The 14,416-nt window shown below is 42.8% G+C and overlaps 1 protein-coding gene across 1 annotated transcript; it reads right to left on the bottom strand.

Moving 5' to 3' along the window:
• Positions 1 to 310: 310 nt before the first annotated feature.
• LOC123724524 (secretory carrier-associated membrane protein 5) lies at positions 311 to 14,416 on the bottom strand. Its single transcript, XM_045688565.1, has 7 exons — positions 14,065 to 14,416; positions 7,441 to 7,516; positions 6,964 to 7,083; positions 4,683 to 4,839; positions 4,058 to 4,159; positions 2,454 to 2,571; positions 311 to 595 (listed from the first exon to the last, which is right to left on the bottom strand). Exons 2-7 carry the CDS (start codon positions 7,445 to 7,447, stop codon positions 398 to 400), a joined length of 702 nt encoding a protein of 233 aa, XP_045544521.1. The 5' UTR covers positions 7,448 to 7,516; positions 14,065 to 14,416; the 3' UTR covers positions 311 to 397.

Raw genomic sequence — 14,416 nt, 5'->3', positions numbered from 1 at the left:
CACCACCCCATCTCCCACCCTCCCCTCCACCCTGGCTATATCTCACCCTCCCCTCCACCCTGGCTATATCTCACCACCCTCTCACCTCCCCATCTCCCACCCTCCCCTCCACCCTGGCTATATCTCCTCACCCTCCCCTCCACCCGGCTATATCTCACCTTCCTCTCACCCTCCCCTCCACCCTGGCTATATCTCACCTCCCTCTCACCCTCCCCTCCTCCCTGGCTATATCTCACCACCCTCTCCTCCACCCTGGCTATATCTCACCCCCCACTACCCCCTCTCCCACCCTCCCCTCCACCCTGGCTATATCTCACCCTCCCCTCCTCCCTGGCTATATCTCACCCCCCTCTCACACTCCCCCATCTCCCACCCTGACACTCTCCTCCACCCTGCCCTACATGCCCGGGTCGTCGTAGTTGTAGGTGGGTGCCTGTGAGTACTGGGGTTGTTGCTGCTGCATGGCTCCCTGCGCCACCCCCACAGCGGCCTGCTGCGCTGCCTGCTGGACGTGAGGGTTCTTCCAGGCCCCGGTGGTCCACTCCTCCTGGGCTTTACTCATACTGCCCCCAGTGCCACGGTACATGTTGTGCACCTGGAGAGAGTCAGAGAGATGGTATTAGAGTGTGTTATATTACTGTAGCTAGTGTGTGAGAGAGACGTACAGAATACTGGCCCGGTGCCACGGTACATGTTGTCAGGGAGACATGGTGTGTGAGTTATATTACTGCAAGTCATACAGAGGTATTTTCTCTCCTAGAGAAAAACATTTTTTTGTTGATGTTTTGTGTCTTCTCACTTTTGTTTATTTCACTTGCTTTGGCAATGTAAACACGTTTCCCATGCCAATAAAGCCCTTTCAATTGAACTGAATTGAGAGAGCGAACGAGCGAGCGACAAAGTCAAACAGAGAGAAAGAGTACTGTCCCTCGGTGCAACGGTACATGTTTTGCACGTGGAGAGAGAGAAAGATTGAGATAGTGTGAGAGACATACAGTCAGGTCCAAAATTATTGGCACCCTTGATAAAGATGAGCAAAAAAACTATAAAATAAATAATTCAAATACTGAGCTACATTGTATGCAAAAATTTTTGGGGAAACTCATATTTTATACAATTGCTCAGAGAAATAGATTTTGTTTAAAAAGTTAAAAAATTAAAAAAATTAGGAGACTGAGATGGTTATTGCAAAATTTAGATTTTTGTGGTCAATTAACCATTTCTTTGTGGATTTTGATGTGTGCTTGGGGTTATTGTCTTACTGGAAGATCCACTTGTGGCCAAGTTTCAACCTTCTAGCAGAGGCAACCAGGGTTTTTAAAATGTCCTGGTACTGTGATGTCATGGTACTGTGATGTCATGATGTCGTCGACCTTAACAAGAGCCCCAGGACGGAAACAAAATAGCCCCATAATAATCAAAGATGTATTACCATATTTTACAGTAGATGTATGTGAAAAAAGACCTCTATTTTCATATCATTTGACCATATAAATGCCAATACTTTTGGACCAGACTGTATATAATACTGGCCCCGGTGTCACAGTACACGTTGTGGACCAGGAGAGAGTCAGGGAGAGATTGAGATGATGTTAGAGATTCATATTACTGCTTGTCAAACAAAAAGGTAAAAAGTCAGACCAGGCCAAAATAAAATAAAAAATCTCCAACATCGACTCTGGTGTGGACCTGCACGAGTCAGAGACATTTATGGATTTAAAAAAAATGTATATATATATTAAACTGGGGAATTAACTAAACATTTCAGTGTTCAAACATCAATGAGGGGTTAAATGTGCCCGAGTTCGCAAATGGGATTATTTTTAACCGCCAGTCCCTGAGATTTTGTGAGTCATATTACAGCCAAGTCAAACTAAGGTCGCAAGAAATAAATACCGTCTTTGCTCTAAATAAGATCTGATCTCCTGTTACTATAGCAGCCCATCAGGTTGTTGTCCTCCACAGATCATACGACTTGCAGATTCTTTTCTAGAGCGCATGGTCAGAGGGCCCGGAACATAATTGCAAATAATTAGTAGACTGCAAATTGACCACAAGAAGCCCAAACAGATATAATATTTGACTAAAACATAATCAATACTTACATGTGTATACAATCAAATACAGTATATCTCTATTATGTGTGGGAATACCTTGTTACAGATTTACAACATTTTTAAATAACTTGGAGCTGATTTGCTGGTGTTTTTAGTCTTATGTCCAACGACCCAAAAAAAAATATATATATTTTATTTTATTTTTTTGCTCAGAAAACTTGGGGGACCAATAAAATCACCCGCAGGCAAAATTTGTCCCGCAAGGCCGCCAGTTGGGGAACCCTGACATACAGTAACATGAACCACACATTTCACATAGTTACTAGAGTTGCATTATACTGTAGTCAGAGTGAGAAAAGTGCTCGGCTGTGCTGAAGTGTAAAGTGTATATTGTACCTTGGTGAGCCCGGTGAAGGAGAGGACAGCCATGGCAGTGAACATGATGGTGGGGATCAGCATGACAACAGCAGAGCCTATATTGGTGCTAAAGAAGGTGATGGTAGCCAGCCAGCCACTGGAGGAAAGAAGGAGAAGAAGAAACAAGTGAAGGACTGTTCTAAAGGCAGGGTTCCCTAATGCTAACAATACTATTAAACTGTAGGCCAATGACCGACAATCAAATAGTTTAGCCCTTTTTACATCAACTGTTGTCACAAAATGGTTAACAGTAACCCGGCCTAGACGCCATTAAAGAGCACCGACATTGGCAAGGAAAAGTTCCTTAAGAGGGACCAGACTCAGAGGCCATTCCTTTTACAGCCAATAGGCACGACTTTCGCCAAGAATTTAGAATGTTTGTGTTTTAATAGGCTATTTCAAGTTTTTCTTTTTTTAACTGACGTTTTGGCCATCAGTATAGGGCTAGGCGGTATACTGTATTTTACTATATACACACACACACCGGTATTGATGCATGGACCGGTTTGGGTTTTACTTTAACTTCTATAACGGTATTTGAATGTTTGGTTTGTTATATGTGATACGCCGTGTGTAACGTCCATTTGTATAGTTTACTCGGCTACTTGAGTCATCCCTCTCCGCTCTCTCCACGCAGACCCAGTCACTCAAGGAGAACGAGACACTTTCGTTCAGTCTGCACGGTCAGTGCAGCACATGCAACAATGTTGACGACAACAATGTTGTTACCAATTTGATCTTAATATAAATCCACAATCGTTCTATAATTGTAATATTAGTTTGTGTTTCTTACATCTGCAAACAGCTAGTTTGTATTTTTCTTAGCAAGTTAAGCTAAATCGTGTTAGCCACTAATGCTAATCACTAGTTAGCTGGCTAGCTAACTAGCTAGTAAAAGTACTGAGTCAGAGCAAACGTAGCTAGCTAATACAGCCTGATACCAGTGCTGGTGCAGGCCTAAATCAGCATGGTGTTTGTGCAACAGTATCTTCTAAATCAAAGAGGAATAGGTGAAGCATGAATATGTTGGCTATATGAATAAAGATTTAATGTAGACAAAAATTATAAGGTTCCCTAGGAAACACGGAACATCACTTTGGTTCCTACCATGTCCTAATAACTCGTCCGTGGCATTTTTATTCGTTGTCATGTCAAACAACACCGTATTCAAAGTGCCCACTATTATTTATATTCTAACTATAGAACTATAATAAACATTCTATTTCCATGATTCCAAAAGTTCACCCAAGTGTTTTGATCTAAATCCCAATTGCAACATTTGGTTGCAGGAAATTATTTTAGGTTGAAGTTGAATTGAACAGTATAAAACAATCAGAATGGAGAGAGATAGATTGAAATAATTTACAATATTTGATTAATAAAAGTTCTAAATTTGCTTTATGAATAGTCGTGACCCTACAGTGGCATATTCATAAAGCAAATTTAGAACTTTTATTAATCAAAAACATAAATTACCGTCAAAATGTAAAAAAAAATACCATATATATGATATGATATTCTGGCCGTATCGCCCTGCCCTACGTCGGTGGCCTTCATCAGACTGAGCCAGGCTCCATCCTTACCAGATGCCCCAGCCTGGGATGCCTATACACTGAATGATGCTGATCACCACCTGGGCCATGAACACGAAGAAGAACGCCATGAAGTTGAACGAGCTGTCAGTCCTAAAGGGGGAGAAGAAGAGAATCTAGTCAGAAATCCAGGATTTAACCTACTTTGGAAATGGTTTACTGTAACTTGACTGACGTCCTCTCTGCCTCATGATAACGTAACACACAGTGTCAGAAGTGGAATCCAGATGTATGAGCTATGCTTGTTGCCCCATCACCTTCTCATTTTACATTTTAGTCATTTTGCTTACAGTAGTGAATACATACATTTCATTTTCATTTCATGCATTTTTTTTTTTTTTTGTACTGGCCCCCCGTGGGAATCGAACCCACAACCCTGGTGTTGCAAACACCATGCTCTACCTACTGAGCCACAGAAACATGTACGTTAACTTGACTCACTTCTCTCTCCCTCCCTCATCCATGACAGTATAACGTAACTCGCGTTACGTACGCTGAGTAAGACATTCAACATTTAGTTAAATGGAATCGGCACCGTTACTGAATGACCAAACTTTGGCAAAATGTTGAACCGAACTGAACGCAACCCAGGTGTCAGAAAGAAGGATGTACTTACTTGAAGGCCTTGTAGATGGGTCTGAACCAGCACACGTAGGAACAGGGGGTGAACAGGATGAGCCACAGAATGGCCATGCCAAAGTTAGTGGCCCCGCCCCCGCCGCACATCCACGCCAGGCAGCCAATCAGATTGACCGCCAAGGTGGCACTGTTAACTGTAACAATAACCGGTGGGGGAAGGTTAAATAACTATATTAAAATGGTCGACCTTGGATTATTTGAACTGCTGCAGCATTGGTCATGTTCATTAGGGCATGCAATGGAAATAGAAAACAAACAACACCGTCTGTTATTGGATGATTAATCTAGCAAAGTAGAGTTTAATTGGTTACTTCAGATTTGTATAGGAGTCTCCAGAGACAGTAAGGGTAGCTTTATGTATGGGAGTCTACAGAGACAGTAAGGGTAGCTTTATGTATGGGAGTCTACAGAGACAGTAAGGGTAGCTTTATGTATGGGAGTCTACAGAGACAGTAAGGGTAGCTTTATGTATGGGAGTCTCCAGAGACAGTAAGGGTAGCTTTATGTATGGGAGTCTACAGAGACAGTAAGGGTAGCTTTATGTATGGGAGTCTCCAGAGACAGTAGCTTCATGTACGGGAGTCTACAGAGACAGTAGCTTCATGTACGGGAGTCTACAGAGACAGTAGCTTCATGTACGGGAGTCTACAGAGACAGTAGCTTTATGTATGGGAGTCTACAGAGACAGTAACCGTAGCTTTATGTGTGGGAGTCTACAGAGACAGTAAGGGCAGCTTTATGTACGGGAGTCTACAGAGACAGTAAGGGCAGCTTTATGTACGGGAGTCTACAGAGACAGTAACCGTAGCTTTATGTGTGGGAGTCTACAGAGACAGTAAGGGCAGCTTTATGTACGGGAGTCTACAGAGACAGTAAGGGCAGCTTTATGTACGGGAGTCTCCAGAGACAGTAGCTTTATGTACGGGAGTCTACAGAGACAGTAGCTTTATGTACGAGAGTCTACAGAGACAGTAGCTTTATGTACGAGAGTCTACAGAGACAGTAGCTTTATGTACGGGAGTCTACAGAGACAGTAGCTTTATGTACGGGAGTCTACAGAGACAGTAAGGGCAGCTTTATGTATGGGAGTCTACAGAGACAGTAAGGGCTTTATGTACGGGAGTCTCCAGAGACAGTAGCTTTATGTACGGGAGTCTACAGAGACAGTAGCTTTATGTACGGGAGTCTACAGAGACAGTAAGGGTAGCTTTATGGTTTAGAATCTGAGATATAAAGGAAAGATCTCTATGACGAAGTTATGGTCTGCTTCTTAAAATGTTAATTACATTTTTTTATTTATTTAACCTTTATTTAACTAGGCAAGTCAATAAATAAAAAAATAACACTATAGGGGGTACCATTTGGGACTTTCTAAAACTAAAGCAATCATCTATCCATTCAACACATAATACACGGACTAGTAGGCTAAGAGGCACAAACTAATGATTACCCATTTCTGCATTTAGACTTACTTTTATATTCCCCCCGGCCTGAGTGATAATGAAAATGAAATGAAAATTACAAATGAAAAGGTATACAATCATCCATATATAAAGCTTACGATTGAACTATTAGCTTCATGTTCAGTTATTGTTGTCAGGTCAATGGTATAGAGATGGGAGGCTTTAAACTAGTGAAAGATGATTGTGATGAAAAAAGCCAAAACGTTATTATTGGATGGATGCCTAAATGTCACAAACCAGCTATACCAGCCTTCCTGCTACTGTATACCCCTGTTTCCCCATATTATTTTGGGTAAAACAAAACACACACAGGTGATGTTAAAAGGAAGACCAAACAGTAGCAGATGAGCCACTTAACAGTTTACCGGTATGTCGTCCACTTAAACGATCTACACATTAAATACAGTATGTAAATGTGTTGGTTAAGAGTGAGCCAGTGGCGCCCTGTACGGAGTACCGGCATCTCTTTCAGAATATTAGCTGTGATGCATGATGGTATTTTAAATATTAAAAAGAGTACCTTTTTGAACATTTGAAGCTGGTTTCCCCACACCCAAATTTAGCCAAGTTCAGGACCGGACCTAAAAGCATTCTCAATGGAAAATGGCATATAAAGAACTAGTTTTGCTATATCTATGTCTGAGAAACCAGCCCAGATGCCTCAGTCTCTAAATCACAGAAGTGTCTTCCAAATGTCACCCTGTTCCCTATATATGTACACTACTACTTAGTTTGGACCAGAAACCCTATGTGCCCTGATTAAAAGTAGTGCACATTGAGATCAGCCACACTCACAGATCCATAGGTAGTACAGCTTCTTGCACATGGAACGGTGTACATCTGGGATCTCGTTAAAGTCCTGATAGAAACATGGCTTCAGAGGGATGAAGCGAGGCAGGGGAGGGAAATTGTTTTCTGCGGAAATAAAACATTTTAAAAAAATTAAAAAGGACAAAGCTATCACGTTGATGTTACTGGTAATTCCCTTTAATAGTCACATCTTGAATGAAAACAATATATATTCTGGGTTGAAGTACAAGTCATTGAACCTGATCAAGACAACATTTGCACTTGATTAATAAAATAATACTGTTAAGCAATGTGCACTCATACTACAATTATATGATAATAACATGCTTATAACTAATAACTATACCTTTAAAAAAAAATCATAATAAATAAGTGTCAATACACACAGAAGTCACACTAACAAAATATCTCTACGACGATATCCTTGTATGAATGAGATAATTAAATTCAGTTATGACCTACCTGCCATTACAATCGGATATGTCCCTCCAGTTGAAAAGAAATATGATCCAAATCCAATTGCCTTGGAAATTTAAATCTGAAAAGAATATGAAGTTTGATTAATCAATGTATAATATCATGTGTTTGGCTATCTATCATAAAAGCTATAATTACCTTCATAATTCAATCCAGCAACAAATTGGCTACTGGCTAAGTAATATGAAATACTGATATGACTATGAAAAACATTGAGTGGCCAATGCATGTGGAGGTACCTGTGAAATGACACCAAAACCAGCTGTCCCAGTGTCCCTCCCAGTGTGCTTTGCGCTCATATATAGCTAGCCCACCAGCCCCACTCCTACAATATGAGATTACAATGTAATGTGCAGCACTGCATGAAAAAGCAACATTTCTGAGTGAAATCGGATCTGCTATATTCCTGTGAAATATGAGGTGCCCGGTCGTGGGTGGGAATTTCCCAATTTGATTGTGGACTCCTGTAGACTTCCGCACATCCGTGATATGGTCATTTCTGTGATTGTCAATTCCCAATTATGCATTAATACGTTTCTGGAAATATCCGGACCGTGTACGTAAAGTAAATTCTCAACTACCACAGGAGTGTACCTCTCAAACTCCTGTGTTGGAAGAGAAGCCAACTCTCCATGTATCCATTGTTTATCTAACCTGTGATGAGTTTTCTAGTAATTTTTGATGTATAATAAGTGTTTTGACCGAGTGAAAAACAAGTGAGATTCTCATTCATAAGAGTGTAGCCAAACTAAACTGATTAACTTTGTAAGTAAATTAATGAGAACAAGATGGCGTCTCAGATTATTTTTTAATTTCTGTCAGATTATTTTTTAATTTCTGTTATAAATGTATTAATATATAAACAACACTAATGATATTTTTTAAGTTGACTTTTTATGACATTTGTATCTAACCGTTGCATGCTAATTGCTAAGTGCTACATTAGCTAGCTCAGCGCTAGGCTTTTAGCTTATATTGTAGTTTTTTTTTTTCACCTTTATTTAACCAGGTTGGCAAGTTGAGAACAAATTCTCATTTACAATTGCAACCTGGCCAAGATAAAGCAAAGCAGTTCGACACATACAACAACACAGAGTTACACATGGAATAAACAAGCGTACAGTCAATAATACAGTAGAAAAATAAGTCTATATACAATGTGAGCAAATGAGGTGAGATAAGGGAGGTAAAAGGCAAAAAAGGCCATGGTGGCAAAGTAAATACAATATAGCAAGTAAAACACTGGAATGGTAGATTTGTAGTAGAAGAAAGTGCAAAGTAGAAATAATGGGGTGCAAAGGAGCAAAATAAATACAGTAGGGGAAGTGGTAGTTGTTTAGGCTAAATTATAGATGGGCTATGTACATGTGCAGTGGCTAGCTGTTTGTGGGTTTTTGTTACATTTAATACAATGGCCTATAATTTGCTTGTACTGTTGTACAAACTGTTGTTGCCCATACAATGCATGGGTGTATATTTAGTGGTTTTGCACAGCACCATCTTTATTGATAAATTAGCTAACACTAGCTAGGTAACTAGCTCGGTTCAAACCCTGATGCATCATACATACACACCTAGTAAGACATATATTTTTGCAAAGGCAATTAGCTAGTAAAGTAGATTTGTCTAGAGATTGTGTAAATGTTACAACTCAATTCAACAAAGATAATACTTTTGCATTCTCTCTGAAGAGTGGGAATATGAATATGCATGACTTGAGATTTATGCATTTGTTTACTGTGTTCTATTGGGTGTAGAGACGCACGGTGGAGAGAGCTTACAGAGGATGAGAGACACATTTGGAGAGAAGATAATGTGAACCGGATGAGCGATGAGGAGGATGGCCTGCAAAACGGCAAACCAGTGTGGTTCGTCAAGCCCCCTTACTTCCGGAGTAGGGTGCTCATTGAACTTAGTGAAGAACAACAGAGCCCCCTTGGAGAGGGAACAGAGCCCCTTGGAGAGGGAACAGAGCCACTTGGAGAGGGAACAGAGCTCCTTGGAGAGGGAACAGAGCCCCCTTGGAGAGGGAACAGAGCTACTTGGAGAGGGAACAGAGCCCCTTGGAGAGGGAACAGAGCCCCCTTGGAGAGGGAACAGAGCCCCCTTGGAGAGGGAACAGAGCCCCCTTGGAGAGGGAACAGAGCCCCCTTGGAGAGGGAACAGAGCCCCCTTGGAGAGGGAACAGAGCCCCCTTGGAGAGGGAACAGAGCCCCTTGGAGAGGGAACAGAGCTACTTGGAGAGGGAACAGAGCCCCTTGGAGAGGGAACAGAGCCCCTTGGAGAGGGAACAGAGCCCCTTGGAGAGGGAACAGAGCCCCTTGGAGAGGGAACAGAGCTACTTGGAGAGGGAACAGAGCTACTTGGAGAGGGAACAGAGCCCCCTTGGAGAGGGAACAGAGCCCCCTTGGAGAGGGAACAGAGCCCCCTTGGAGAGGGAACAGAGCCCCTTGGAGAGGGAACAGAGCCCCTTGGAGAGGGAACAGAGCTCCTTGGAGAGGGAACAGAGCCCCTTGGAGAGGGAACAGAGCCCCTTGGAGAGGGAACAGAGCCCCTTGGAGAGGGAACAGAGCCCCCTTGGAGAGGGAACAGAGCCCCCTTGGAGAGGGAACAGAGCCCCTTGGAGAGGGAACAGAGCCCCTTGGAGAGGGGAACAGAGCCCCCTTGGAGAGGGAACAGAGCTACTTGGAGAGGGAACAGAGCCCCTTGGAGAGGGAACAGAGCCCCCTTGGAGAGGGAACAGAGCCCCTTGGAGAGGGAACAGAGCCCCTTGGAGAGGGAACAGAGCCCCTTGGAGAGGGAACAGAGCTACTTGGAGAGGGAACAGAGCCCCTTGGAGAGGGAACAGAGCCCCTTGGAGAGGGAACAGAGCCACTTGGAGAGGGAACAGAGCTACTTGGAGAGGGAACAGAGCTACTTGGAGAGGGAACAGAGCTACTTGGAGAGGGAACAGAGCTACTTGGAGAGGGAACAGAGCCCCTTGGAGAGGGAACAGAGCCCCCTTGGAGAGGGAACAGAGCCCCTTGGAGAGGGAACAGAGCCCCTTGGAGAGGGAACAGAGCCCCTTGGAGAGGGAACAGAGCCCCCTTGGAGAGGGAACAGAGCCCCCTTGGAGAGGGAACAGAGCCACTTGGAGAGGGAACAGAGCCACTTGGAGAGGGAACAGAGCTACTTGGAGAGGGAACAGAGCCCCTTGGAGAGGGAACAGAGCCCCTTGGAGAGGGAACAGAGCCCCTTGGAGAGGGAACAGAGCCCCTTGGAGAGGGAACAGAGCTCCTTGGAGAGGGAACAGAGCCCCTTGGAGAGGGAACAGAGCTACTTGGAGAGGGAACAGAGCTACTTGGAGAGGGAACAGAGCTACTTGGCGAGCCACACCGCACGGATCATGTCTGGGGAGTTTTTCCAACAGGGCAACCTATATCCCCCGGACCTCTCAGATATCAACACTATATAGCTACCCCAATGGAGGCTCACCCTGGACCAAGATGGATGACTCCTGGCAGTAGTGTGTTTATAAACACTTTTGTTGATCTTTGAATTTTTAATAGGCTCGTTCATATTCCTCTATATGAGGTATACCCCCTTTAACCCATGTAAGCAGGTAAGTACCTCATTCAAAAATGAATTAAAAGTGTTTTCAAAAGAATCGAGCAGAGTACTGGCAGGAGTCATCCAGCTTAGCCTAGGGCTAGTCTCCATGGAGTTTACTTTAGTTTCGGGCCCTGTTTAGCCTATGCAGATGCTATTACCCGCTTTCTCCTGCTCAACTGAAACTAATTGTCATCCTTCAAGAAGTGCATTTGTGTGTTTTATTCAAGGAACTAAGACTTGTTTTAGTATAGCGATGTCATGAGGCGCTGGAAAAACCCTGATAGTGGTGCTTGAATTTTAATTCTGAAAAGGTGTCGGAACCCTGATGTGTGATAATAAAAATTATGAAAAGTAATTTCATTAATTAATTCAGTCCTAATTCACTCACTTTTAATAAATGAATAGTTTATTTTTTAATATACCAGTGACAGCTTCTAAGGCAAGCTACCAATGACTAGCATTAGCATTCGGTGGGGGGGCGAATAAGCATGCGCAACCTTGGCCATTTACTGACATTTGTGGGAGAAACGTGGGCGTACGTGGACAGATATGTATTGCAACTGACATCAAAGGCTTGCACTGGAATTTCAAGATGTGTCCTGGTAGGTGGGTGGATGTGTCTGGACCGATTCTTGAGATTTACTGAAGCGTTTACGGACATACTGTATAGTGTTATAGGAGATTTACGGACATACTGTATAGTGTTATAGGAGATTTACGGGACCAAACAATGTTGGACACGTGCCCGCTATTTTGCAGAAACGGTATGTTTTTACGGATTGTGCACTGGACTGTTCGACCCGTAAATGTGCATTTTCATGTAGTGACATGTTGCAATGATGCATAAGACAAGCCTTTTTTAAAATATGACCCATACTTTAATAGAGAGATACAGTGCATTCGGAAAGTATTCAGATCCCTTGACTTTTCCCACATTTTGTTACGTTACAGCCTTATTCTAAAATGGATTACATTGATGAGGGAAAAAAAACTCTACCCACATTACCCCATAATGATAAAGCGAAAACAGGTTTTAAAAACCCCCAAAATATCACATTTACATTAGTATTCAGACCCTTTACTCAGTACTTTGATGAAGCACCTTTGGCAGAGATTACAGCCTCGAGACTTCTTGGGTATGACGCTACAAGCTTGGCACACCTTTATTTCAGGAGTTTCTCCCATTCTTCTCTGCAGATCCGCTCAAGCTCTGTCAGGTTGGATGAGGAGCATCGCTGCACAGCTATTTTTAGGTCTCTCCAGAGATGTTCGATCGGGTTCAAGTCCAGGCTCTGGCTGGGCCACTCAAGAACAATCAGAGACTTGTCTCGAAGCTACTCCTGCATTGTTTTGGCTGTGTGCTTAGGGTTGTTGTCCTGTTGGAAGGTGAACCTTCGCCCCAGTCTGAGGTCCTGAGCGCTCTGGAGCAGGTTTTCATCAAGGATCTCGCTGTACTTTGCTCCGTTTATCTTTCCCTCGATCCTGACTAGTCTCCCAGTACCTGCCGCTGAAAAACATCCCCACAACATAATGTTGCCACCATCATGCTTCACCGTAGGGATGGTGCCAGGTTTCCTCCAGACGTGACGCTTGACATTCAGGCCAAAGAGTTCAATCTTGGTTTCATCAGACCAGAGAACCTTGTTTCTCATGGTCTGAGAGTCATTTAGGTGTGTTTTGGCAAACTCCAAGCGGGCTGTCATGTGCCTTTTACTGAGGAGTGGCTTATGTCTGGCCACTCTACCATAAAGGCCTGATTGGTGGAGTGCTGCAGAGATGCTTGTCTTTCTGGAAGGTTCTCCCATCTCCACAGAGGAACGCTAGAGCTCTGTCAGAGTGACCATCGGGTTCTTGGTCACCTCCCTGACCAAGGCCCTTCTCCCCAGATTGCTGTTTGGCTGGGCGGCCAGCTCTAGGAAGAGTCTTGGTGGTTCCAAACTTTTTCCATGTAAGAATGATGGAGGCTGTGTTCTTGGGGACCTTCAATGCTGCAAAAATGTTTTGATGCCCTTCTCCAGATCTGTGCCTCGACACAATCCTGTCTCGGAGCTCTACGGACAATTCCGTCGACTTCATGGCTTGGTTTTTGCACTGACATGTGAGACCTTCTATAGACAGGTGTGTGCCTTTCCAAATCATGTCCAATCAATTGAATATACCACAGGTGGACTCCAAGTTGTAGAAACATCTCAAGGATGATTCATGGAAACAGGATGCACCGGAGCTCAAGTCTCATAGCAAAAGGTGTGAATACTTATGCAAATAAGATATTAACAAAAACCTGTTTTCGCTTTGTCATTATTGGGTAGTGTGTAGATTGATGAGGAAAACTATTTATTTAATCCATTTTAGAATAAGTCAGAAACATAACAAAATGTGGGAAGAGTAAAGGGGTCTGAATAATTTCCGAATGCACTGTAGATTGTAGCCTACATAAGATAATTAAAAAAAAGTTTTAATAAAGCTCGACAGTGTGATTAATATTTGCAGCTATCTCAATCATATTGACGACTGAAATAATAACATTTTGTCCCATTCAAAATGTGTCATGTCCATCACAGAGGTTGAGTCTGTATGGATGAAGTGCATTTTCCCAGCATATATTTTTTTGCACCAAATAATACCACCATACTGATAATAAACGATGTTTTCAAACCACGAATCTACGCAATATCATATGTTTTTTTTTCTTCTTCCAATTCAGATTTGTTATTCATGTTAAAGGATGGGTAGGATGCAGAATGCCTCCGTTTGTATGCTACAATTGCATCGTGATAAGCACTATTGTCAATGGAGAAGCAGCGCCCTTCAGAGGAGTAGAGCCTAGCTAGCCTACGACATGATAAGGTCTTTTTCAGCTGGACTCAATAAAACAAGTCAAACGTTTGTACCTTTCTTGCCGCATTTACATTCTATTTATATACAGATCATTCTGTAAATCTGTTTGTTTGCTCAATCGTGTAACTGAAACAGAATTAATGAATTGTATGGATTCGTTAGAATGGTTTTATTTCTTACCTTCTTTTTGTTTCCTCCACAAACCAGCAATGCCGTTACAATACAACGTCTGTCAATTGCATTCTATGGCGATATTCTTCATGAAACACAATAATACGAGCTTGTGAAATTAATCGAGAGACCGAAATTGTATATTCGACTAAAATCAGAAATGTCTTCACCCACCGACAGCTTGGGAGTGGAACGCAATCACGTGACGTCACGTTTCTCCTCTCTCTATTTCTCTCTCTCTCTCTATTTCTCCTTCTCTCTATTTCTCCTTCTCTCTCTTTCTCTCTCTCTCTCTCTCTTTAACGCACGTACCGGTTGTACTCGGAATGGTTTGAGGAAACGGATTTGTTGCTGGCCAGAA

This window comes from Salmo salar, chromosome ssa10 (assembly GCF_905237065.1).
Source record: "Salmo salar chromosome ssa10, Ssal_v3.1, whole genome shotgun sequence".
In the NCBI taxonomy this organism is placed as follows: Eukaryota; Metazoa; Chordata; class Actinopteri; order Salmoniformes; family Salmonidae; genus Salmo; species Salmo salar.
Note: the sequence above shows the minus strand (reverse complement) of the source record. Positions and strands in the feature narration are given on the sequence as shown.